Here is a 27,858-nt window from a genome sequence, read left to right on the forward strand (position 1 = left end):
CTCCGCGGCATGTGGAATCTTCCCGGACCAGGGCTCAAACCCGTATGCCTTGCATTAGCAGGCGGATTCTTAACCACTGTGCTACCAGGGAAGCCCACGAATAGTATTTACAGTATTTTAGTTTGTCTCCTTAAAGTGCACTTGTGTCTTAAGGAACATTTGGGTGGTGAACTTTTAACTTTCATAGACTCTGGTTAGGTTTAGCTCCTTATCTTAAGAGAAGATAAGGATGACAGATCTCCATAGCTTGTCAACTAGAGTATATTTTGAAATCCTGAGGGAGTGCTGAGTCTTTTTATACTTTTTAATAATTATTTTTATTATGATCTTTAATTAACATGGAATATTTTCCCTAACGATTTTAAATAGACATATTGTATCCGACTAAAATATATAACAAATAGAAAGCATAGTCACACTTTATACTAGTGCTGTGCAGATACTGGATATATTGGTTTTGAAACAACTTATATCTAAAGGTTTTGTCATATGCGTTTAAATTTCCATGAGCTAAAGTTTACATCTATTCATTCTTAGTTTGAAGAATGATGTAATTTTTAAAATTGAAGTATATTACAGTGTTGTGTTAGTTTCAGGTGTAAATTACAGTGTTGTGTTAGTTTACAGTGTTGTGTTAGTTTACAGTGTTGTATTAGTTTCAGGTGTACAGCAAAGTGATTCAGTTATACAGATACATATATCCATTCTTTTTCACATTTTTTTCCATTATAGGCCATTACAAGATATTGAATTTAGTTCCCTGTGCTATACAGTAGGTCTTTGCTGTTTATCTGTTTTATATATAGTAGTGTGTATTTGTTAATCCCAAACTCCTAATTTACCCACCCCTTCCCCTTTGGTAACCATAAATTTGTTTTCTATGTCTGTGAGTCTATTTCTGTTTTGTAAATAAGTTCATTTGTATCACTTTTTTAGATTCCACATATAAGTGATATCATATGATATTTGGCTTTCTCTTTCTGACTTACTTCACTTAGTATGATAATCTCTGGGCCCATCCATGTTGCTGCACATGGCATTATTTCATTCTTTTTTATGGCTGAGTAATATTCCATTGTATATATGTATCGTATCTTCTTTTTCCATTCATCTGTCAATGGACATTTAGGTTGCTTCCATGTCTTGGCTGTTATAAATAGTGCTGCTGTGAACATTGGGGTGCAAGAATGATGTAATTTTTGAGAAATGAATTAAATATTTGGAGTGTTGTAAGGAGAAGATAACAAGAGTTTCCAATTATAATTTACTCTGTGTGTGTGTGTGTGTGTGTGTGTCTGTCTGTCTGTATAATTCACTATTTAAGATTAGAAGTGGCTGAATACAATCAAGTTTGTGTGTAGTGATTTTAATATAGGAATAGATTAAAAATATAGAGCATAAATACCACTATTTGACTCTTCTTTTTATTGTCATTTTCTGGTTGATTTAGGCTTTAAAGTAGATTTTTCTTAGTTTTTTTGTTTTATGGGTTTTGTTTGTTTCTCCAACCTGTTGCACTGGTAGAACGAGGAAGAGGGAAATGTGACTGTCATTGTGTACTTCAGGTTCAGTTAGTTTTCAGACTGAAATGGATTATACAGTAGTACATTGTTATACAGGCAACTATTTTAATAGGTCCTTCCAAGGAGACTTTTTTTTTTCCTGGTTTGATGAGTTTTTAATTGTGGCAAAAAGTATATACATAATATTACCCTCTTAACAATTTTTAAGTGTACATTGTTGCATTGTTAATTGTGTGCACACTGTTGTACAACAGACTTAGAAATCTTTCGTCTTGTGTGATGGAAACTCTATTCCCATTGACCAGCTGCCATTTCCCCTCCCCACAACTGCTGGCAGCCACCTTCTGCTTTCTGTTTCTGTAACTCTGATTACTTTAGATACCTCATGAATAAGTGGAATCATGTAGTATTTATGTCTTTGTGGTTGGCTTATTTAACTTAGCATAGTATCCTCAAGGTTCAGCCATGCTATACCATATGATAGGGTTTTCTTCTTTCCAAAGGCTGAATAATATTCCATTTTATGTATATACCACATTTTCTTTACCCATTCATCCGTCAATGGACATTAAGGTTCCTGCCACATCTTGGCCATTGTGAATAATGCTGTAGTGAATGTGGATACACAAATATCTCTTCGAGATCTTGTTTTCAATGCCTTTGAATATATATACCCAGCAGAGTGGTCGCTGTGTCATATAGTGGTTCTATTTTTAATTTTTTGAGGAACCTCCATACTGTTTTCCATAGTATCTGCACCATTTTATAATCCTCCCAACAGTGCAGAAGTGTTCTAATTTCTCCACATCCTTACCAGCACTTGTTATTTTCTGGGTTTTTGCTAGTGGCCACCCTAATGGGTGTGAGGTGATATCGCACTGTGGTTTTGATTTACATTTCCCTGATGATTAACGACGTTGAGTATCTTTTGCAAGGAGACACTTTGAAAAGAATAAGTAATCTAATTCCATATGACATCGCTGAATGCCTTTATAGTCAAGTATCTTAGTATCATATATTGCTGAATAGTTTAGGGCACCAAACATGACCATAAAAGCTGAGCATATGGGGAGGAGCTTCTGAGGTACAAGAAGGAAGATCTCTTGAGGCAAATCTGAAATCAGTAAGAAAATGAGAAAAAACACAATGGCATTGAGATTTCCTTTTTAGACATTTTCCCTCGCTTTAGCCAGTTCTCACATTGCCCTGAAGAATGTTTCTTTCCCTGAAGCCTTTTACATTAAACCTCTTTATATAGGTTCCAGGCAAGGAAGAAGTATGGCCTTCATAGATCCGACTTGTTATCTGCTTGTCTGTAGTTGTGGGGTGGGGAGATCGAGGCAATTCCCAATTCTTTCCTCCTCTTATGACTGTTGTTCACTCTGAAATATTTTAGTTCATTTCTACTTAGAAAATGTTCACCTTTTCCTAATTACTGAGTCATTTATCTCTCCTAATAAGTGTAGGAGTCCATTTTTAATCCTCTCATCTTTTCTGTCACCCCTGCCCAATGTTTTCAAAGTAATAAATCCAGGAAAAGAACGATCGTGTTCTTCCTCTTAGCTTTGTTGGTAAGAAATGGAGACCCTTACAGCTTATGCTTTCCCGCAAGTGCAGAGTTGAGTGAAAACTGGCCTTCTGCAGTTTTGAGGCTTATTACAGTTGTTAGGTAGCTTTTAGTCCAGAGTTAATCTTATCAGCACATCAGATCTTGAATCCTATTTTGTTTACTAAGAATGCGACAGTGAACGATAATTCACAGAATATAAGAATTGCCGGTGTGCTTATAATAACTTATTGATTAAAGACTCTGGGTACCAATTAACTTTACCCTGAGAATTGATTTTAATTTAACCATTTTTATTGTGGTAAAATATACATAACATAAAATTTTTACCACTTTCAAGTGTACACTTAAGTAGCTGTGTTACTGTTGACCAGCTGTCCTCAAAACACTTCTACTTTTGGTCTGTACTCTCTCCGTGCTCCTTCACTGGCTTCCCTTCCTCATCTATCTCTTGACCTTCTTTCTGTCCCCAACTAAATCCCTTCCTTCTTCAGTTTTACTGGTTTCCAGCCTTCAGCTTTCACATCTGTGCTCCATCCTGTCAGCTTTAGATCCCAGGCCTTTCCGTGCCTCTCATTGCACAGATGCCCAGTGAGGGCCTTCCCCAGTCCCCGCTCCCCAGACCTTGCCATTTCATCCCGCATCCAGATTTCCAGCCACCTGTCAGGCATCGCCCCTGGGCGCCCCATATCCCAGACAGCTCAGTCTCTCCTCTGCCTCCTGAACAGAGTGGCGTGTCCAGTTCCATGTGCTCAGTCTCAGGCCATGGCAGCACCACCTGTTTTGTGCTCATCTAGGCTAGAAACCTGGGTCCTGGTCACGTCGACGTCCTCTTCCTCTTCACCATATGCAGCCAGCCAGTCAGCTCTGTCAGGCCCTCACCATGTCCTGTGGTATCTCCACCCCTTATATTTCCCATTTTTATTCTCAGCACCCTATTTTAAGTCATCTTTTGTTACCTTAACTCATCTCTGCTTCTCTACCTTCTATAGTTCATCCCCACTGCTACCAACATTGATTTCCTAAAAATGTGTTAGATGTGTAACTCTTGTTCCGAAAACTTTCGGTGAACCTCTTCTGCCTACAAAATAAAGTAAAATGTCTTCACATGGTGTTCGAGACCCTCCACCATCTGGTCTCACCATTCTGGGTTCGTCACCTGCTATTACCTGTCTAGCCATTCTTCTAGGCAGACCTGAAGCCTTAATTACTCTTTAACCCAAAGCTGCACAGCTGGTGTGGTTTTTTTTTTGCAGTACGCGGGCCTCTCACTGCTGTGGCCTCTCCCGTTGCGGAGCACAGGCTCCAAACGTGCAGGCTCAGCGGCCATGGCTCACGGGCCCAGCTGCTCTGCGGCCTGTGGGATCTTCCCGGACCAGGGCACGAACCCGTGTCCCCTGTATCGGCAGGCGGACTCTCAACCACTGCGCCACCAGGGAAGCCCTGGTGTTTTCATTGTTAGGTAAAATACATATTTCATTTTGGCATGTAATACAATAGTTTAAACTTAAAAAAAAAACAACTCCCTGTGACCATGTAAACACTTTGATGGAAGAACCATAGCTTGTTCGTTCGTTCTTTCTTTTTCTTTCTTTCTTTCTCTTTCTTTCTTCTCTCTCTCTCTCTCTTTCCTTCCTTCCTTCCTTCCTTCCTTCTTTCTTTCCTTCCCTTCCCTTCCCTTCCCTCCCCTTCCCTCCCCTCCCCTCCCCTTCCCTTCCCTTTTCTTCCCTTCTCTTTTCTTCTCTTCTCTTTTCTTGCCTTGCAGCAGAGCTTGAGAGATCTTAGTTCCCTGAACAGGGACTGAGCCCAGGCCTTCAGCAGTGAAAGCACCCAGTCCTAACCACTGTACCACCAGGGAATTCCCAGCTTGTTCATTTTTATATCCTTCCCCTAAGCCTTGCACATATGAGATGCTTAATAAGTGTTTATATAAAATAATTGCCAAAAACTAGGGTTTAGAGAAAATGTGAAAGCAACATGAAATTCAGATTTTCTTCGGATGCTTCAAGAAGGTATGAATAGAATAGTGGAGGGAAGAAAGAAAGAAGGCAATTAAGGACCATCATTAACTATTGTGTCTGTTTGAAGTAGCACCACATGAAATAAATTCCAATGGTGTAGTCTGGAAATGACCAGGGACCATGCCACGACTATACTTAAACATGATGATTTCTTATTAACTCACGATTATATCTGCATGCCCTCTATGTGCCACATACTGTGCGAGTTACCAGAGATATAAAGAGAAGCAAAACACTGTCCCTAAATCCAGGGACTCATTAATAAATATCATAAATACTATCACAGAACTTTAAACTTTAAAAACCATTTTTTTTCCCCTAAGATTTATTTGTAAGTTAATTGTTTGGAATGGAGGATATTTTCCATCAAAACAATACAGTTTTGGTGATGAGATTCCTGGACCAGTTCCATAAAGCCTATCGTAACCAATAATGCTTCTAACTAGAATAGTTCTTAATATATGAGGTATATACAGCTGTGTTTTAAATTTATAGTGATGGTGTAGTGATAAATAGGGTACAGGTTTTTTTAGAAGCATTACTAAATTTATTGTAACCTTTCCTTTCTGTTATATGTCATTTCAAGCGTAGATAACTGTCCTGTAAGGCTCCATGGACATTATTGATATTAAAAAAGAGCTCTCTTACCCCAAAAGGTGGGAACCACTGACCCGATATTTATTACAGGGTGAAGGGTACTGTAGAGGCTAATCAGTCAACACATGCGTGTATTTCCTGGGAGGATCCTGGATTTCCAGAGGCCTGGAGCATGGTTGCCTCTTCCTTCCTTTCTGCCCTGGGAGGCTCTCCTGGACCCTTCCCCCTCCAGGCCTCCACTGGCCAAGAAGCTTATGAGAGGAGCAGAGTTCCAGAAGGGCAGGCCCGTGGTGATGGGGAGGGTCAGGCCTGGGTGTGTGAGAGTCTGAAAGCTGCACTCGAGCTGGCAGAGTAAAGCAGAAACGCTGGGCCAGGGTTATCTTTCCTTCTCTTCACCTGCCTCCCATTCCACTGTCTTTCTTTAAATTAACCACTCTCTTTATTTCTACTGGGATTTTTTTTTTTTCTCTTCCCCTGATCTACTGCAGCACAAAATTCAGGTTTTTATGTGCATTTCTTGTCTTTGAAGCAAATGTTCAATTCTGGAATTATTTAGCTAGTGAAACAGATAAAGTGAAGGTAACAAAGGGAAAGTCACAGACTTTCAATGAGGAGGTCTTTAAAACTCATAATAAATTGTGCGCCAGATGTTCTTTGAAATATAAATGAAGCTCTATTTCAGGCTTTGTCTTTCTTCCCAATTTCCTCTTCAGTCTTTAGAAAACCCTAAATTTATCTCTTTTGATCCCACGGGAGGTACTTGTAGGTCCCCCGAACTTCCATACCATCCCGCTTGTATCTGTTTGTCTTTCTCTCCTTCTCTCTCTCTCTTCTTTCCCTTTTCTAAATTTCTATTGGAAGAGACAAAGACCACATAGATAAACAGTGGATCTTAGGTTACGTGAAGAGTTGAAGTATGGCTCATCAGTATTTCAGAGGAAATATTCTAAGTGGGGTGCTGAGAAATGGGGGTCAGGCCACCTGCGCCGTTGGAGAGGAGAGTACTGAAGTCGATTGACATTACCTGGCCGACCAGATGGACAGCTGAGATTTTGGTCCCTACTTAGTGGCTTCAAAGCAATAGCAGATTTACCTCCAATAACCACCTTCTCAATACAGTAGTTACTCAGAATTGTAAGAATGCGCTCACTGCCCACCCGTTGCCTGCAGGACACAATGACGCTATTTTCATATTTAAAAAAATACAAATTATGAACAGTTTATTTTTTCCAAATTGACCCTCAGCGTGTAGGGATAGGGGGAGGTGGCCATCATGAACCTGAAAGATTATGGATCCAGCGTCAGGATCTGTAAAGACCTGATAGCACGTCTTCTTGTTCAGAGTCACAGTACTGTGACACTTATATAGGCGTAGTTGATTATGATAACTCCTTAGTAGTGCTTCTCTTCTGTATACCAATCTGAGGAGCCCCTTAGGTTCTTTCCATGTACTAGACTTAATCCTCCCCTTTGGGAATTGAGGTTTTAAAATTGAGTTCCTGGTTTGCCTATTAGGATAAGGAAGAGGAGAGGTCTAGACACTCAGGTATTTTAGCTTCACTCCTTAACTCAGTGACTCGTGCTTTTCTTAGAAAGGACAGATACATAACCCATCTTACAGAGAGATACTTTTGTGGTTAAGTGATTGTAGGGTTTTCTCTTTTAAGTTCACCCAGCAGGTTTACTTGGAAACTTGGACAACTTATTTTTATTCCTGTGGAGTATGCTCTCAGCCTGAATTTTTGAGACCTATAAGTCCTAATTTCCTTGGCAGTTGGGTTTATCCTGAGAGGATAATATAGCAGATCGTTAACCTCCCCATTTTTATTTCCCAAAATTCTTTTGAGCTGCTACACTTCGGAGAACTAATTTGGCCCTGTTAGCATCCTGAGGTGTATGCATTGTTCCTGGTGTGTTGATGGAAGTTTATTTTGAGTTAAGTAATCAGCTCTTACCACGTTCAGTCTGTGATGAAAGCATTCTTAGTGAAATCTTAGATAATTAGAGTCTCTCTTCATTCAGCATCTGGATCAATGCTGTATCCTAAACGTTACTCTCCGAATAAGCTGAGTCTTCCAGCTAAGTAAATTAAAAACCTCCTAATACTTACAAATTTATAAATTTCATTTTTCTTTTATTGCATAAATCCACAACACTTTAAAGAAACAATGTGCTCACCCCATTTCAGCACTCGGCTTCCCCATGGCAGTGAGCCTCACACACACACAGGAGGGCAAGGCTTATCTTTTTTATCTTTGCATCCTCACCATCTGATATCGTGTTTATGTTTCCCTTAAACACATGAAATACTACCTTCTTGAAAACAAAATTACAAATAAAAATTAGAAAGTAAAATCCCTTATACCATCTGTGTGCTTGGAATTGATCCCGTATAACCTGCCCGGAACACTTGAGGACTCTTTCCACTGTTTTCTCCAGAGTATGGATCAGCTAAACTCTTGAGTGTCTGCATGGGTCAGTATAGGCCAAGCAAAGATGATGGGGATGCAGAAATGAAAAACACAGCCCCTGGCTCAGGGACTCCACAGTCTCGAGGGAATTCTGAGGAGATCCAGATCAAATCAGATGATTTCCATATGGTGTAGTAAGTGATATATATTATGGTTGTGTTTTGGAGGAACAGAGGGTAAAAATTTGGCTCCCCTGAGATTCCAGGAAGATTTCCTGGAGGAAATGACACCAGGGACCAAGGACCAAGAAGGCCTCAATCCTGTCCAGTAAAGGTCGTGGCACCCAAGAACCCAGCAATGCCTGGCCTGCTCTTTTGAAAATACCCCAGTTGAAGTAGATTTTCGTGTGTCATGTTGCCCTGCTTGGGCTGGTCCAGAGAGATAGAAAACTGGTGTTTCCCTTCTAAGAGACAAACGCTATTGGCCAAAAAAAAAGGCAGCATTTTTGTAATATTTGAAAAGGAAAGAAATTTACATTTGGTAAAGCACTCATATTTTATCCCAATGAGAGTGAAGATTTATGTTTTCAGTGTTACCATAGATAATTGAAGAAATTTTATTACTGTTAATACGGATATTGATTTTTTTTAATTTAAATTTATTGGTAGAAAAACCATAGAAATGATACTGAATTTAATTCATTAACGAGCAATGTCTCAAGATAACTTCAATAAAATACCCTCTTGTAAGTTTCTGATTCAATTCTGTTTTATCACAAAGGGGTGTAATTTTCCTTTAGTAGAAACTTGTCTATTTCTATTTCTTTTCACTTGACTTAGCCTGATGAAGTCTATCCTTTCCGTTTTTTAAACATGCATGATTTCACGTTTTTCTTTGTTATACAGTTATTTATATTACATTATTCAATGTATTTTTTATTTGTAATTTGTAAACAGGTTTATTGGATTCTTGTCTTTGTAAGACTGCTTGTAATTATAAATGCAGAGTAATAATATTACTTAGCGCCTTTCTTCTGTGGCGCTCACAGTTCTTCACATACATTATCTTATTAAGCCTCATAACATCCCTGGGAGGCAGGGGCATTTTGCAAGCGATTATGGATTGCTTTGCTGAATCAGCACAGCCTCACAGCATTATGATAAGCTTGGAAAAGATTGAGGTCATGTACTAACTTGCTCTCAGGAAAGCCCACATGCAGCCAAATATTTTCCTTAGCAATACAGACCTAACAACTGCCACCATTCTAGTCTCTGGGAAACCCACTGTCCGTTGATGCAATTAAAAAACTTTTTGAAAATGCGAATCCAAGACAGTATCTTGCCCCTGCCAGTTCAGAGGCAGGTGAATTACATATGGTATGAGTACAGCATCCTCTTCCAGTCCAGGCTTTCAGTCTACAGAAGAAAGGCTACCTCTGCTCTCTGCTCTCAATACTGGACCTGCCCAGTTGTCATGTGTCTGCCTCACTATACGCCATCACCCGGCAGGCAGGATTTCCAAACACAGATTGCTGGAATTCAGACCGTTCATCTGTGTTCACACTAAACCTGTTACAAAATGCCATTGGGTAGAACTTTACTGAAGTCTTGGTGACAGCATAATACGAAATCATCTAGCATGTGAAAGCTTAAGCAGGATAATTAAAACTGAAAATAGGAAGAATACATCTCGATTTTATTTCATCATTTGAGGGGTTGTAGAATGGTGGGGAAACATCTCTTACGGCTAATATATGTAAAACAAAACTGTAATTTTAAGCTAATTTAAGCCAGTTAATTTGATAGGGAGTAACTTAGTTACTATTATGTCTTCTTCATATTTATAATTAGATAGTTAATTTTGATATATGCCATGGCCTGTATGGATGATCATAATTAACCTCCTGAGGATATTTTTTTTTCTTAATCCATGAGATAGCCATGGCACTCACTGTGTGTATATCTTTCAGTTGTGGCTCAGACTTTTCCATAACTTTTATTAGAGAACAAAATCATCAGACTTTCCTTCTTTTGGGGGGTGGGGCACGCTGCATGCGGCTTTTGGGATCTTAGCTCCCCGACCAGGGATTGAACCCAGGCCCACAGCAGCAAAAGTGCTGAGTCCTAACCACTGGACTGCCATCCCTGTAAGGCTTTAAATAAGATGGCTTTTAAAAATTTCTTGCAAGTGGATTTGACTGCTTTAAATACTCTCTGTATTTGAGAGTACATAACATACAAAATCCAAGAGAATTACTAAATTACCAGCGGTATCACGAAATTTTTTTCCCTTGGCTTACAAATTTTACTGGAGAATTACAGGACCATACACAAAGAAAGAAGAGGATTCCGTTGTAGAAAGGGTAGTCAGGATATCAAATTTAGGGGTCTTTGTAAATGTCAGCCTTTGTTCATTTCACCTTGACTTCATCATGCAAATTGCGGTCACCTCTTGTCCATACTTTTGCTGGGCTTTCAAACATGCAGGTTCTGAAGTTCCTAAGACCCTTACTGCACGCCTGCTGCCTGGTGAAGCATGTCAGTTTCCGCGTGAAGCATGTCAGTTTCCGCGTGAAGCTGAGCCTTGTCTTCTTTTTAATTGCCTGCTGCCGTAAATAGTTGTGGAAAGCTGATTGATGACTCAGTGCCACTCCTGCTTAAATTGGAGAGATTTCATGCCATACAGTATTTAAAGGTTCACTTTAAAGATGTATTTAGGGACTTCCCTGGTGGCACAGTGGTTAAGAATCCTCCTGCCAATGGAGGGGACATGGGTTCGAGCCCTGGTCCGGGAAGATCCTACATGCCGCAGAGCAACTAAGCCCCTGCGCCACAACTACTGAGCCTCCGCTCTAGATCCTGCGAGCCACAGCTACTGAGACCGCGTGCCACAACTACCGAAGCCCGTGCACCTAGAGCCTGTGCTGTGCAACAAGAGAAGCCACCGCAATAAGAAGCCCGCTCACTGCAACGAAGAGTAGCCCCTGCTCACCGCAACTAGAGAAAGCCCGTGCACAGCAATGAAGACCCAGCGCAACCAAAAAAATAATAAATTTTAAAAAAAAAGAAGAAATCTGATGAAAGCACCCTTCTATCCTGGATCCCCGGGCAAACAGGTGATTCTTAGACATATACCTGGATTGGTTTATAGTTTCTTAAGAGCTAAGAATGGCTGGGAAAATCCCAGAGTCTGATTAAAAACTCCTATGATGCCCAAATCTACCCTTTCTTCATGGAGCAGGTTGAAACTTCCTAGATGATAACCTGGATGAATAAAGTTGCTCCCTTTTGTTTTTCATCATCTCTCAGGTGTAGAAGGAGCGTCAGTGACTTTTCTCCCCACCTAATGCAGCCCCCATTGGCCTGACCATCATGGGAATTGTCCTGATGGCCTTAGCACTTACAGTCTGACCTTCTTTCTCATCCCTTTTCTACTTCATACTTTGACTACAAAAATCAGACTGGGGAACTTCCCTGGTGACGCAGTGGTTAAGAATCCGCCTGCCAATGCAGGGGACACGGGTTCAAGCCCTGGTCCAGGAAGATTCCCACATGCCGCGGAGCAACTATACCCTTACGCCACAACTACTGAAGCCGGCGCGCTCTACAGCCCGTGCTCCGCAACAAGAGAAGCCACTGCAACGAGAAGCCCACGCACTGCAACGAGGAGTGGCCCCCGCTCGCCACAACTAGAGAAAGCCCGCATACAGCAACGAAGACCCAACGCAGCCTAAAATAAAAGATAATTAAAAAAAAAAAATCATACTAGACCTCCATTAAGTTAAGTGTGCACTGAAGCTCTTCCAGATAGATCCCTCTAAAGAGGCATTTGTGGGTTTTATAGATTGTGCATATCCTGAATTTCAGCTCCAGCTATAAAACTGTTCAGTGTTAACACAGACATGATTGAGCACCCACTGTGTGCCAGGCAGTGCGTAAAAAGACTTCTCCTGTAGCCAAAGGCAGCAATGCTGTGAACGGGACAGATGTGGAAACAGATCAGTCATCTCACAGCGCCAGGGTCAGGGGGAGATAGGCACCAGGCATCACAGAAACAGCGGAAGGGGCTTAGCTTGATTGTTGTGAGCTTCTGGAACAGTGATGGGGTCTTCAAAGAGAATGGGTGGAAGGGTGTCTTGTGCAGATGCAACAGTTAGAAAATACTTGAAATTATTAATACTTGATATCTGGGGGGAGAGAGAATAAATATTGCCAGGGTGTAAGGGAGGACTGTTGGGAGATGAGTTCTGCTGTGCTGATAAACAGAATAATGATTTGCAAGGTAGAATATTTATATGACTTAGACCAAAGTCTTCTTAAGGATTTTAGAAACAACTTTTCATATAATTTCCATATTTTAACCTGTTTATTGGAAACTTTACATGCTTCTGTGGTATAATTTTGTTGGCATTGCTTGAGTTAACATACGTAGTTGAGAGAAATGAAACATTTTTAGTTTGGTCCTTTAAGAGGCTGCCCTTAAATTTTCTGAATGAGTGCTGAATTCGAACTTCACCTCACTTCTCATTTTTCTCACCTATTGATTTTTTTTTCTACCTTCTTGTGGTCTCAGTCCTAACTTTCAGCCTTCTAAGCAAATTATGATTCCTCCATTTCCTCATTCAGATAACTCGTAAAACCTTAGATAGCAGCGCCCAGTGCATTAGATTTAACTTGAAATAAGCAGTTCTCACATTTTATTTTGCCCTCGTCTCTTAATAGCCATTGCTAGAGAAGATGCAAGCAGAGACCGCTGTGCTCACATCGGAGAATGAATGAATCCTGACAGCCGAGGTTTAATGACATGTGCTTGTCACCTTTCGGTTGATTCACTTGCAGTACTTCCAAAGCCGTATTTCCATGGATTTAAACAAGATTCTTTTCACTGTTGATGTGGTTTACTGTGTATCTGATTTTTTTTTTTTCCTTCCATGGTCTGTCTTTAAATTTAAACTCCTACCTCATAGACATATTTAGATTATGTACAAGAAGGAGACTCTGGACAAATTGTTACATACGTGCATGGCTTACTACGAAACATTATCCACTGTCTGTTTTACCTATCAATACACTGGGTATTGATAGGTAGTATTGAAGTGGGGTACTAAATAAAATGGTACATTGGTAATAGCAGAGTCGATGATAGTTCTTACAGACAAAAGCATCTTCTAGCCAGTTATACCCAGAATCTTTTCTGGTTGCTGTTTTCTCTCTTGATCCGTGCAGTACATTAATTTTCAAAGTAGGGCCTGCATATTTCAAACTTGTGGCATGGTGGTTGGTTCTGTGTAAGCAGTCATGCCTCACCATTGATGAGAACGAAACCAGGCACACTGCTTTCTCCGAAGCAGAGAGTGTGGGGATTTTGCTGGGTGGAGGTAGCCTTGAGATTGGTTCGTTTTGCCATTTCTTGGTTCTGAAGGGAAACCATGATGTGGTAATGCCAAGCTCAGTGTAAGAAAGAGAGGGAGGTGCCTTGGAGCTGAGGTTCCTCCCACTCCCAAAGAAAGTGCAGCTGTGCGTCTTTAATATGCACGGCAGGAGATTTCAGCAGCCCGATGATATATAGTGCATTAATGTTGAAAAGATAAACACATTTGGAGAGCACAGGAAGGGCCTTGTGTTTTTATGTTAGCAGAATGCTTCCTAATGAATAAGAATGTGCTGCTGGCTTCACAGAGCCAGATGGCAGCTTTTCTAATTTTAGTTGGGTGCAGATGCATAATTCTCTGGTTTTACCTTCCAGAACCTTTGAGATGCTGCATCACTTTCCCTGTAATATTTTATCTGTAGTGCTTGGCCAGAAACTGCCTGTCGTCGTCTCAATGACTTCTTTGCTCTGCGTGGGTCCCAGTGCTGCTGGGTTTGACAGTCACTTCACATGAAATCATCCAGCTCCTAAATGCAGGAAAAGGTGGAAATTGTGGATGTATTCCCACTAGAGTCTTAAAATTTGTTGTGGAGGTGATTAGACTTGTGTTTGACGTCAGTCTACTGAAAAATTGATAGGTATCTGGGTGAGTGATTTTACTCATTTTGGAGCAGTGGAATTAATTATAAAACCCGCATAAAGTCTCAGGTTCCATTTTAGTTCCATTTTAGTCCATAAAAGCAACTCTCCTCATGCTTGACCAAACATCAAAACAACTTTTAAACTCTTACTTGTTACACGTCAGGGAGGTCTAAACATGGGCCGTGTTAAAATTTTTTCCATGTATGGATGTAAATACCCTGTGGCTTACCTTCCTTTTTTTTGTTTTTATCTTTAAGTTGATGTATTTTTCAGAGTAAATGATTGATATTTGTTCAAATTCTGACTTTTTAAAGATAAACTAATTTCCACAAGTTTTCCATGGCCTCTTCAGATGATTTTTTTTAAAGAGAAGGAAAAGAAAGAGGATAAACCTCTTTAATCATGGCCATATCACCCTGTCCCTCCAATGGGCAGGCATTAAACAGCATTTAGGTTTCTAAGTCATTGGTGGTCGCCACCACTGCTGCTGAAATTAGAACAATTACGTGGCTGTCCCCTGAGCCCTGCCTGGCATCCCTGTGAGGAGGCAGGACTCTTGTTTCTGGTCACAGGGCAGAAAGGCCCTGTGAGTGTATGTTCTCAGTTCACCTGCCGAATAAGAAGACAAGACCTTCTAATATTATAAGATTCACTAAGTGACCAAAAATCAATAAATGATGTTCTTCTAGAACATGTAAAGGTCTTAAAAAAAAAAACAACACTTTATACTTTAAAAGTAGCTAAGTATACTTTTTTCTTTGGCCATACTTCGCAGCCTGTGGGATCTTACTTCCCTGACCAGCGATAGACCCCGGGCCCTCGGCAGTGAGAGTGCCAAGTCCTAACCACTGGACCACCAGGGAATTCCCTAAGTGTACTTTTGTAAAGAATAAATAAATTTTTGGCTAGAATCACAGTTTCTGATTTGTTTTTCTATTCTCACCAGGAAACTTAAATTTTACTTTTCTATGTATTTTTAAATCACTTAAATATCTAGAGATTAAACACTTCCCTAGTTGCCTTTCTCTGTGTTCTGAGAGAAAACACAAATAATAACCACTTATAAAGAAAAGCATATGGTATATAATATTAATGATTTTCCCCCAGTTTGTGGTATGATTCATCTTAACATGGTCCCTGAAGAGATGGGGTTTGTTCTTTGCTCTGAAACTGGAAATGTAATTAATTGGTATTGGATTTCTGGAGCGCAGGCAAATGGGGGAAGGGACCAGATGGGACTGCTCGAGCAGGAGGGAGGGGGCCCTAGGAGAGAGATGACAGGGCATCCTTGGACAGTCTCTCCAGTCAAAGCTTTGCATTTGTAAAGCTGGGCTGTTTAAAAGATCAGAGCTATTTCATGGTATTTTTGTCTTTTGGGAAGTGAGGAAGAAAAGGACAGAATTACTGTTTGCATTGTTATTCTCTTAGGTCATATTCTTTATCTAAAAAGAATAACCTTAATGGTCAAAGTGCAGGAGGAAGAAATGGAAGTCAGGGCATGGGGGAGAAATCTTTTTGTAGGCTCTGAAAATTAAATTTTATCATCTCTTTTTTCGATTTAAGAGTTCCATCTGTAATAATGAGATTTCATAAGGTTTTGATCATTTGAAATTCCGGGATGATCTTTCAGTAAACTGTTGAGTTTACTGAAGGATATTTTTGTAACAGAATATATTTTTATGGTTAATGGTTGCAAAATATAGAAAAGTAAATATAATTTGTGACCGCTGAGAAAACTGCCTAATTTAAAAATATTAAATAGTATGTTTTAGTATAGTAATGCTGTTCTTTCTTACAGAAGTATAAATATATCTAAGGATTTAAGCTTATTTATATCTGGGACATAAAAATAGCATACTCATTCTTGAAATGCTCCATCAAAATACCAATATATGTCCGGTTAACATAACAGTGTATCTCACAGGAGTTCTTTTCTTCCTCCTATTTAATTTCAAAGCCCAAATGAACATTGTACAGAGGTAGTACTTCATGAAAAGTACCCAAGTAATATAAATTCATGGCCAGTTTAATTTAGATTCCAATTACATTGGTAAAGCCATATTTCTGGGTATTTTCTATCACTTCATGTTATTGATATTCTAATACTGAGAAATAGCCAAAGCACAAATCTAATACAGAATCGAATAATAGATGACAAATTAGCAGGAAAATGCATATATACAAACACTTAGTGAGGACAGGCGTGAAGGGCCCTAAATTCTTCACCCTGTTTTCTTATTTATTTACTCTGTGAGTAGTGAACATTTCCCAGTCTCTTAATAAATATATGAATAGTGTTGTATAAATATTAAACATTTTAAAAGTTCTCTTGCAAATAATCAATGGTCTCATCTGGAGTTTTCTTTCCAGCACACGTTCCACAGTTTCAGATTGACCTTGGGAAACATTTTTCTTGTTTTCATTTTGAGTCAGATTCCTAGAATTCCAGTTTAGACAATCTTTTTGCCATTATTCCGTAACACTGGTTTCAAAGGCCAGGCTGAGATTTGCTCGGGGAAGGATGCCACACGTCCATGGCTTTTGCCATGTGCTCACGAATCCTGCAGAATCCAGTTCGACTACCATGGATGTGAAGTATTTTCAGCTATGTCCAGCCTCTTTTATCCCTTCTGTGAACTTAGTTAGTTCCTCACAGTTCAGCCCTCACTTCTCATTTGGCTCAGCGGTCAGTGCTTTGCCCCTGCAGCTGGATGTAAGCTCTCAGCCCACGAGGATCCTTCACTCCCTCTGCACCACAAACATGAGTGAGACACACAGCAAGACATCCAGACACGTGGACAGTGTAACTGGGCGATTTCCCCATGCCAGCCCCGCATTCTCTGTGACTGCTCGTTAGCTGCCGCTTTTCTCCTTTTGAAGATTTTTCAGTTGAATGTTATAAAGAGGAAAAAAGGACATGTTTTATTATTACAGTTTTTCAGGATGATAATTATTTTTGTCCAGGCTTTACAGTAGAGCCCAAACACATGTTTTATCCCCTCTAAGTCATCTCTTACATTAAATTTTAGGCCCTTGCCCTAAATTATACCTGATCTGTAGATTCCTAAAGATGAAAGAAAATGCTATGCAGATACAATCTCATTCTTCATGTTTTCTTTTTCTTTTTTTTTGGCCGCGCCACGCAGCATGCGGAACTCCCCCGCCCAGGGATCAAACCCACACCCCCTGCATTGGGAGCGCGGAGTCCTAACCACTGGGCCACCAGGGAAGTCCCTCATTCTTACTTTCAGATAAAAGTCAAAAATTCAGTGCCTGAACACATCGCTAGAATATTTAGAATACCCTGACCTGAAAGTTTATCGGTGTTTAGGAACCTGCATGATGGAGTTTTCCAAGTTTGAATCTTTCTAATTCCACAAAATATTAATTAATGAATTCAGGAAACTTTGGGGTCTTCAGAATGATGATCAGATCCTCAAACTGCCAACATCTCACAAAGTATATTGATTGTCTTTTAAAGACTTGGGAAATATAAATACGACACAAGAATGTAATGTATAGCTCAAGGAGTATGGCCAATATTTTATAATAACTTTAAGTGGAGTGTAATCTATAAAAATATTGAATCACTGTTGTACGCCTGAAAGTGATGTAATATTGTAAATCAACTATACTTTAATTTTTTTTAAGAAAGGACTCAGAAATGGGTTATACAAACATTGTTATTCTGTATTTATTTTGCCATAAAATGAGGCATTAATATAGACGCCACAGAAAACCATAGTTTATTACTATTGTGATATCAGAATCTCATATGACAAATAGCCTAATGTTTTCCGATGATCAGTGATAGGTATGGGGCTGCCTTTGTGATTAGCTTTTGCCTCCTATCTCACTCTGCCTCACCTTAATCTAAATTAAGTCCATTCTTTTTTAAAAATGTTATTTATTTTTGGCCGCATTGGGTCTTTGTTGCTGCGTGCGGACTTTCTGTAGTTGCAGCGAGTGGGGGCTACTCTTCGTTGCGGTGCGCGGGCTTCTCATTGCAGTGGCTTGTCTTTGTTGCGGAGCATGGGCTCTAGGCACGCAGGCTTCAGTGGTTGTGGCTCGCAGGCTCTAGAGCGCAGGCTCAGTAGTTGTGGCGCACGGGCTTAGTTGCTCCGCGGCATGTGGGATCTTCCCGGACCAGGGCTCGAACCCGTGTCCCCTGCATTGGCAGGCGGATCCTTAAACACTGTGCCACCAGGGGAGTCCCAGTCCTTTCTTTAAGAAGAATAACACCACCTGTTGTAACAGTGGAAGGATTGGAAGGACCTGGGAGCCTGCAAGAATATGAGATGCCTTGAAAGTTAATGACTGAGGCAAGACAAGATGATTCATCATTTAAGCCCAGTTCTCCTCAGGAGACCCTTTCCCCATATCGCTGACCCCTGCACCTGGAGGGCCAGTGGGCCTGAAGGGGAAAATCAGTTCCTTTCCCCACCACCATCGATTCTAGTTGCCCCTGCATTCCGGGGGGTCAGTGCCAGCAGTGGGTCTGGTCTCATCAGTCAGCAACCAGATATTCAGTGAAGACCTACTCTGACGTAGGGATGGTGCTGGCCACTGAGGATACACCAAGGATACTCCTGGTGGGGATAGTATACTATTTCCTGGGCTGGGGTTCTCACTGCAGGAGGGGAGGAGAAATGATACCTTCCAAGAAGATGTAGCAGAATCTTGTGCGAAGAAGGCCTTTCAACCTGCAGATCTGATAGACCTTCCCTGGGGAGGTCTTCTCAGGCACACCATCCCGCTTTGAGGGTCACTGCTGCCACCGAAGATGCTGATGGGAGCACGATGCCCCTGTGAATGGTTGGGAGGCCAAGGAGAGGCTGAGAATTACTCAGACTGCAGGGTGTTAGCACATGGTTCCTACACCCCGAATGCCACAACACCGCAGACAAAGAGTAAATAAATGAGAATGCAGTAGGACCGTGTACATTTATAATATCTGTTACATGGGTACTAAGATTCAGTATTAAGGAAACTCAGGGATCCTTAGGCCTGAAGCCTGCACAGACCCCCGACAGTGCAGGGCTGTTAAACTAGAGGAAGAGTAGATGAAGCAGCAGCTGACAGTGCCAGTCCTGTCCCCGGACTCGTGTGGGAAAGTGAGCAGACACTGAAATCTACAGCCTTACAGAGTGACTAGCAGAAGCGGGGGTCAGGGTGTGGGAGTCTGCCCCACGTGCGTTTACTTGGTGAGAAAGATTCTGGGAAGATGGGGCGGGGGGAGAGGATGGGGAGAACATGTGCAGTAATTGTCTGAAGAACCTGAGGTGCTGCCTGCCTCAGTTAAGACTGGCTGAGGAACTGGGCTGAGACCAAGCCAGCAGATAAGGTAAGGGACCTACAGTCAAGAGCTAGGGAGGGCAGCAAGGAAAGAAATGAAGTGAGGCCTAACAGATCCTCACGTGCCGAGTTATAAAGGCTATCAGACGAGTTATATCTCTGTTTATAGCTGGTCACAATTCTTCAGATCTAAGCAGGTGAATCAGGAACGTCGCAGAGTCATTGAGAAAACAGATACTCTCTGCTTCTAAATTCTGCATTTGGAACTAAGTAAGGGAGAGCTAATAAATGACATATATACACTACTATGCATAAAATAGATAGCTAATGAGAATGTACTGCATAGCGCAGGGAGCTCTACTCAATGCTCTGTGGTGACCTAAAAGGGAAGGAAATCCAAAAAAGAGGGGATATATGTATACTTACAGCTGATTCACTTTGCTGTACAGCAGAAACTAACACAACATTGTAAAGCAACTATACTCCAATTTAAAAAAAAACAGACAGATAGGGGGACTTCCCTGGTGGTCCAGCAGTTAAGACTTTGTGCTCCCAATGCAGGGGGCCCAGGTTCGACCCCTGGTCAGGGAACTAGATCCCGCATGCCACAACGAAGATCCCGCATGCTGCAGCTAAGACCCAGAGCAGCTAAATAAATAAATAAAAAATTTTTTAAAATAAAAATGAATTTTAAAAATTAAAAAAAGATTTTTTAAAAAAGACAGCTATGCTAGTAGTAAGTTACATCTGTAAACTCCTTTCTGGTTTTTAAAGTGTGTTTTACATATCATCCCATTTACTCCTGTCACAGGCCGTGATGCGAGAAGGCAGGTACTAAGGCCTTAAAAAGTTGAAATGACGTGCTCTGACTTGTACTAAGTGGCAGAGCTTAGACTTGAACTACACAGGCCTTCTTCCCTTTTCCACTGATAAATATGCATGTGGACGTTTTCCATCAGGGAGCGGCAAGATTCGGAGGGCCTGTGTAATTCCTAACTACTTTCTAGGTTCCCGGGTACAAATTAAACGTTACAGGTTTTCAAAATACTGTGTAAAATCTTCTGTTATGAAAAAAAAGGAAGCCGAGTCTACTAAGTTCATGAAAGCAAGTTGACTCTGAGTACTAAATTGATTTACAGTTTTCTTTACTTGCGTTTAATTACAATGATAACATGCAGTGTAAACAAGGATATAATTTATTCAGGACAAATAACTGACACATTGTTTTGTGTCATTTCCTAGCAAGTTGTTGGGATGTATCTGTTGTGCCTTAAACTTTTCTTGGTGTTCTTGAAATAACCCGTTTGCATATATATATTGATGACTGTGCATCTGTTTCCTCCGTGAGACTTTTCCATGATGGAATGTCTTCCCAGGCCTCGTGGGGAGACGTTTTAGTCCACACCTCTGGACTAGGTAGAAGGGCATCCGTTGAAATTCTCCGAGTGCTTGATAGGGTGCCGCTTTCTCTGCCTTACCTCGTCAAGCACCTTCCACCAGACAGGGTCCAGTCTTTCTGATTACTTTAAATGTGAAGGGGACAAGAGGTGGGACAGTACAAGAGCCAGGGGAGTGTCACGTGGGAAGAGCCACAGTGGTCAGGATGCGTTTTTATTCCTTCTTCAAATGCATCTTTGATTTCTTTCCCGAAGCCTGAACAACAGGCCCCGGGTCATCCCAGCTCGGGGAATCTCTGCAGGCGGCACTAATTGTGCTGCAGTATAGCGCAGTTTTGCAATCTAGAAAAAAAATGCTTGTCAGGGACTGGCATGAAACCCCTAAACTCATTTTATCGGCAGCATGAAAGGGGCTGAGCCACAGGTTCTGGAGGGGAAAAGTTAATGTTCCGGCTCCGGCTTCCAGCAGTTTCTCCTGTGCAGTGGTGGTGGGGATGTACTCTAACTTTTTTATAGCTGGCTCTGATCCCACTGGAGATTTTTGAAATCATTACAATAAAAATGTTTCTGTGTCACTCTGTCCTTGAAATAGCACTGCCGTTGAATTCACACTTGTGTTTGTTGCAGAGAAAGCAGCAGCCGCCAACATAGATGAAGTGCAGAAGTCAGACGTGTCATCCACCGGGCAGGGTGTCATCGACAAGGATGCACTAGGGCCTATGATGCTTGAGGTAGTGCACCCTCGTTTTGGTTCTGTATTTTACAATGTTGTTTATCCATTATCCCATTTAATTTTCAAGTGAATGTAATTTAAGGAGAATCCACACTTAATTTTCACTCTTAAAGTTGAAGTACTGCTGACCTCTTGAGCTTCCTATTAATACTATGTATCTAGATTTTACTCCAGATTCCAGCTTATATATGTTTCAAATTGATAAAACAGAATTAAATTAAGTGGATTAGAATACAGATTTGACCAACTTTAACTGTCAGTTGAGCATTCATTTTGGAAAACCGTGTTCACAAGTCCTGTTAAATTCTGTGGTGATGTTGTGGTTTGAAACGTTCCCAGAATTCTTAGATTTTCATATATGCATGTACATATGCCTATATATACAGGTTAAAGTTTGAGGACCAAAAGGAGGTTTACTCGGGACTTCCCCGGCAGTCCACTGGTTAAGACTCTGTGCTTCCACTGCAGGGGGCACAGGTTCCATCCCTGGTCAGGGAACTAAGGTCCCGCGTGCCCCGTGGTGCAGCCAAAGATTTTTTTTAAAAGGAGGTTTACGCTTTTTATTTATGTTACTTCAACTAGTTTATTGATTTCATAAAGACGAAAATTGAAGGAATAGGCAGAACTCGTAAGTGTAATTAATGGTTTGTCGTAACTGCCTTTTCTTTATCAACTTTAGGAAGTTTTATGACCGGACTACTATCTAGAATTTGTAAAGTCCCGCTTTCTTATTTTACTAACCGGTACAGTATTAAACACCAAGTCCTTTGCTGTACCTCTTCCAGAATTAAAATTTAAGATGTAGGCTACGGTAAGATCAGGGGAAAAATGTCAGTGAATATATAACAAGAAGCAGAGGAGCCCTGAGACATAAATTATGTCAGTTCTCAGGATAATTTACTGTGCTGATGATATGATGAGATTGAAAATTACCACATGGCCAGAAGCTCTGCAGCATTGCCACTGTAGGAGCACTTAACTTGCGGCAGCTGCATGTATATAAGAAATTAGGATTTTTAAAGCAGAGATAACCAATAATTGCCTCTTTTTTTTCGGTTGGTGCATAAGATGATTTTTATTTTTAGAAAATCTAATTCTGTGAAAATCTACCATATAATCGGAGGAGGGTGGGGGGACACAGAAGACATGTAAAGCTTGTCTGACCCGGTCTTTATATTTAGAAATGACAGAATTCATTCCTTGGGTCGGACCTTGCTGGCCAAAAGACTTTAAATGACCCCACATTGGCCCTTGCGTATATCTCTTCTATCACTGGCTTGAAAACATTTAACAACTATTTTTAGAGAAAAAGCAAAAACACACTTAACCTGATTTTCCAGAATTCACAAGGCAGTGGAAGGCCAGAGAGTGCTACTTCCCACTTGGTTCTTAGAAGCAGATGAGAAAACTCTTAACTAGGTGGACTGTTTATTTAGAATTAGATGAAGGAACTAGAAACAAAATTCATTTGGAAATGATGGTAATCTAAATTTTTACCATTGGGAAATGCCCATATATCTGTGCTTATTCCTTACATGGGGGAAAATTAAAGTAGGGTGGAAACTCTTGGGAAGATTTTTGAGGCTTCTAAAAAGAAATGCTTGCAGTAACCACAAGGCTATATGACTCAAGCCTTTTGAGAGTAAGTTCACTAATTGCAGAAATCAGATTGCTAGATATCAGTGGACCTTATCTCGTAAGATCAAATAAATCCACATTTTCACTGTTTCAAAATAGTCTTCTGAGAATTCAGTGCATTGAGCGAGCACCTGTTCAGCAGGACTTCAGTGCTAAATGTGTGAGAGGTAACACTTTGAATCTAGAGACTTAAGGTTTGAATTTGCATCTTTATCCCTGTTTGCATGTAATAATCTAAACGGAGAAAACTTGTTCTCGTTGAGCCATTCTAGGCATAGATGCACACTCATGCTTACATCATGGCATAGTGGTTGCTAGGCAACAAAACCAAATGTCAGCTTTTTTCATCAGAGCATATCATAGTGAGCTTTAAAAAAACAAACAGTTTTATAAGATGAAAGAATTTCATCTTTCAGTTATATTATGCCACAGTCAGTCTTTTTAGCATGGTACAAAGCAGCAGGAAACTACATGCACTTCCAAAAGTGAACAGTAGGTAATATGATTATGACAATCCCTGTTGAATGTGTATTCAAGCAGTGAGTTTAAAAGGACATTTGGTATATAACTAATCAACTGACTTCCTGTCCTACACACACACACACACACACACACACACACACACACACACACACACACACACACACACACACACCCCGGTTCATGCACACACACACACACAAGGTTTCCAACAGTTGGTGCCAACCTATCGTGGAAGGCTGTTTACACATAGTCTTGCTTTGCCCTGCATATTGTTTATACCATTGGGAAAACCTGACTGAACATTTAAGAAAAACTTAAAACCAAATGGTGTTTTTTTTAAATATATATTTTTAAGAGCTTTTCATTGGTGCCTTATGGTCAGTTCTAATTTGAGAGAGCGCTTAGTTTTGTCATGAAAATAGAATTAAAGATGGAATATATTCAAAGAAAGCTCACAAAATAGGAGCCTGCTAAATAATAACTTAAGGAAAAAACAAACTAGAGGAAAAGTAAACACTTTATGTCCCATTCATACACTTCGTTATACTGGTGTGCCCATGTAACATTCATGTTAAAATAGTAGTAAATACACAGCATGAAGAAACTGGCATGCACTGTGTGGTCCACGTGGTCCTGGTCCAAGCACTGCCTGATCAGCAACAAGCCTCTTCTGGTCCTGATCACTCCCCTGATCCATGAAACAGCTCTGACAAGTGAGGATCAAAAAGAAAAAGGAGGAGGAACCAAGAGAAACTCACTGAGCTCCTGGCCTTTGCATCACCCAGGCGACCATGATAGGAAGATGGGCTGGGTAAATACTGGAGAACACTGTGCTGAGTGGTAGTTGAAAGCATGGGCTTTGGAGTCACATCCACCTGGATTTGCAACCCAGCTGACTAGTTGCAAGAGCTTGGGCGAATCCCTTATCCTCTTTGAGTCTCAGTTTTTTTCCTCCTCTGTGAATTGGAAAAGGGAAAACATTCCTTCCAGAATTGTAAATATTAAAGCGACACTGTGTGTTTAAGGCTCAGTAAACACGTCTGTATCTATTATTATCCTCTTTATTTCCTGAAATGATCCTAGGCCCTTCACCTCCTTCCCTAATCTGTTTTGGAATGACAGCAAAGTGAGCTATGCACCCATCACAGGAAAAGTGCTACTGCTATCTGGGTGATTTAGGAGCCTGCATCTTGACAACTTGGAGAACAAGTAATAGAGCCAGGCGTGATTAGTTAACTTTCCAGTCCTCACTGTTAGAAACCTAAACCTCAAGGCCCTGTGTAGTCTCAGGGCAGTGCCGGCTGTGTCTCAGCCTGAGGTCCCTGGGAAGACTAGTTTGTCACATCAGACACACACCTCCCAGACCCTTTCCCCATTTACACCAAACAATAAAGGATTGGCGTTCCTTAAAAGGTCTCAGATCACCTTCGATTCTTTTCGCTTAAGCCTTGGAAGCTTTAAAGGTAGTAAAATTTTGATTTTTTTCCTTGGCGTTTATCCTTAAACTGAGGGAAAATTATCAATGACCTCTCCTTCCCATTGTATTCCATGAGGAACTGTACAAAAAAATGACTCCGTATTGGATCACTAGCAGAAAAGTAGTTCTCGGCCCTACGGAGTACATCAGTCTCATTTGGAAAATGCAGATAAATGCCTGTATACTTTTACGTGGCAGTAGTTATCTCCTGATTAATTAACAAAGTGAGTGTTTGTCATTTAGTTTGTGACAAGAAACCCTGATGTAGGCTCTCTCCCACTTACTAAGATGGACTCATTTCAGCAAGAGAAAATGTGTTAGTTGTTTCTGAATGATAGGAGTGGAGCAAGAGAGATCACTCTTCTCCCTACACGTGAATTATGTCTCCCTTAAAGGGGCCACTCCCTTCCTAGCAGTCGGATGTGATTTTATGCTGCCTCCTTTCTAACACAATTTGTGCCTCTTCCCTTAGGCCCTTGATGGGTTCTTCTTTGTAGTGAACCTGGAAGGCAACGTTGTGTTTGTTTCAGAGAATGTGACACAGTACCTAAGGTATAACCAGGAAGAGCTGATGAACAAAAGCGTATATAGCATCCTGCATGTTGGGGACCACACTGAATTCGTCAAAAACCTGCTACCAAAGTCCATAGGTAAATGAGTGTCTTCTGGGTCTCTCCTCAGCCCCTGCCCACATGCACAGTGTCTTGGCTAGAGGGCAGAAAACAGAACTGTATTCTGTCCGCTGGGGATAAGAGTAACTGGGTAATTTTTTAGGGATGCTTGTGTTAACTGTGTAAGCTTCGAGGTCATGCAGAAAAGGACATCTGTAGATACTGGTCTTGAATGAATGATCGTTTTGACCCTATATTTCAAGTAAGTAAAAATAATGCGGATGGAGAGTAGGCACATGGCAACTGTTTTCATGGGATTTATTTGGTTGTTTTTTAAGAAGCTGCCGATTGCCTCCTGCCCAATCCAGTGCCTGTAGGCTCTGCTTTGTCCTTTTCTTCCGTGACAGCCTAAGACGCAGAAGGTCACGAGGAGCTTGAGATTCAGTTTATTTTGAGTCCTGCTGATGAAGGGTATGATGTGGGTGTATACGACATTCTAAAAATAAAATGCTGAGGAACAAGTGGCGTGTGGAGGTTCAAATGCTCCCAGCCTGGGAGCCCGAAATGGGCTCTGGGGCTTCACAGACTCCCCAGTGGCTCTGCGGGTGGCAAGGCGCCCCCCCGCCCCCCCACCGCCCCTCCACACCGCTCCCTGCTTCCCCTTCCTGTCTTCCTCATCTCGACCTGGAGATGCTATCCGAGAGTGTCCGTGATTCCGAAGGGCCATACTTTAAAGCAGGTGATTCACAGCATGGGCCCACCCCAGTGGCTGCTCTGGAGCATTGCTGTTCCCACTTACTAGGTGGCTCTTTTTTTATATTCTCACTTTAGCTGATGATGCTGAGAACGTCTTCATGGGTAAAAAGAAGTGCATATTTTAGTAGAGAATAAGGTCAGGTCCTGAGTTAGCAAGTAGTTCTGTTCCTTTTCTTAAGACTGTTTATGCTAGCTGGTCTCATTGTTACCACGGTAAATAGGAAAAGGCCCTTTCACATTTCATTGTGGCTAGCTTTTCTTTAATAGCACAACCCTTTGTTCAAAGTGACTGCAACAGTAATACAAAGCCTATGACTACTCGTGTGAGGTCCTTCCATTATATTCTCTAGTAAATGAACAAGAAAATGGGATGTCTTATTTCAAGTAACTAGTATTTTCAAATCTCTTCAGTAATTTTATGACTTCCTCAGAAGACCTATACTTATTAGTTCAATATTATTATTTCACTTGTCTAAAGAGCTCTTTGCCTTACTTTATATTGTACTTTTTTATACTTTCAAATTACGTATTAACCTGAGTTAATAAGAACTTTTTTCTTTGATTACTCTATGTGGTCTTCATTATGTAAATAAGCTTTTAAGAATGCTCATGGTAAAATACACTCCTCAAATGTCTGTATAAAGCTAGCTATGGTTCCTCCTTGTGAAACAGTCTCCTGTAGTTCACTTGATATTTCCTTTTTCTCTCTAGGGTTTGTTTCCTTCTTTCTGCCTCTACAGCCCAGTGCCTGTGGGGTTAGCATTGTGTTCACCTAGGTGTCCTTTTAAGCGTTTTCTAACTAGTGACTTTTTGAGAGTGCATTTGCTTGTCTTATGACTGGCTCTTTTTTCTGATTCCCCTCTTTCATCGTCCTGCTGGTCCTAATATCTTTGATTTTGATTTTTATTTTTTTCCTAATATCTTTTAGGTAGAACACAAGCGACAGTAAAGAAAAGGGCACCAAAGTGAGAAGTAGGGTCGGTTCCGACCCCAGCTCTTCTAGAAGCTGAATGTTTCTTTGCACATCAGTTTTCTCGCCTGTAGATGAGGAAGCTGATCTGGTGATCTGTAAACACCCTTAAATTCTCAAAATCAGTCATTAGTTGATTTCTCTCTTTGATTTCTCTAATGCATCTCCCCCCCCCCAAAAAAAGAGGGCTTTCTTCTCTTTCATCTTTTCCTTGAATTAATATATATGTTTCTAAGTATTGATACTAAAATAGAAGACATGTGAAGTAGTATTTCATTGAAAAGAAATAAATGACATTAGCAGTGTATCCTCAAGATCATCTCCGTCTTATGAAGAAATATGCATGAAGCAAAAAAAAAAAACTACA

General features: G+C 40.8%; 1 protein-coding gene across 10 annotated transcripts in view; it reads left to right on the forward strand.

The window, feature by feature from the left end:
* The window catches only part of NCOA2 (nuclear receptor coactivator 2), a 271,444-nt gene that overhangs the window by 188,905 nt on the left and 54,681 nt on the right, over positions 1-27,858 (forward strand). For 8 of the 10 annotated variants that reach the window (XR_016388547.1, XM_022595244.3, XM_022595245.3 and 5 more), the window contains 2 exons: positions 21,451-21,554; positions 25,627-25,804. The exons of 1 other annotated variant lie outside the window; for it this stretch is intronic. Coding sequence is in view for 7 of the 9 variants with exons in the window: in XM_022595244.3 (XP_022450952.2) it covers positions 21,451-21,554; positions 25,627-25,804 (282 nt within the window). In the remaining 2 variants the exon portion in view is untranslated. Of the gene's footprint in view, positions 1-21,450; positions 21,555-25,626; positions 25,805-27,858 lie in introns of those variants that run through there. One more of the 10 variants, XM_089899046.1, reaches the window with a different exon arrangement.

Source organism: Delphinapterus leucas, chromosome 17 (genome assembly GCF_059928025.1).
Source record: "Delphinapterus leucas isolate spDelLeu-1000000601 "Yukka" chromosome 17, BTC_Dleu_Yukka2, whole genome shotgun sequence".
Classification (NCBI taxonomy): Eukaryota; Metazoa; Chordata; class Mammalia; order Artiodactyla; family Monodontidae; genus Delphinapterus; species Delphinapterus leucas.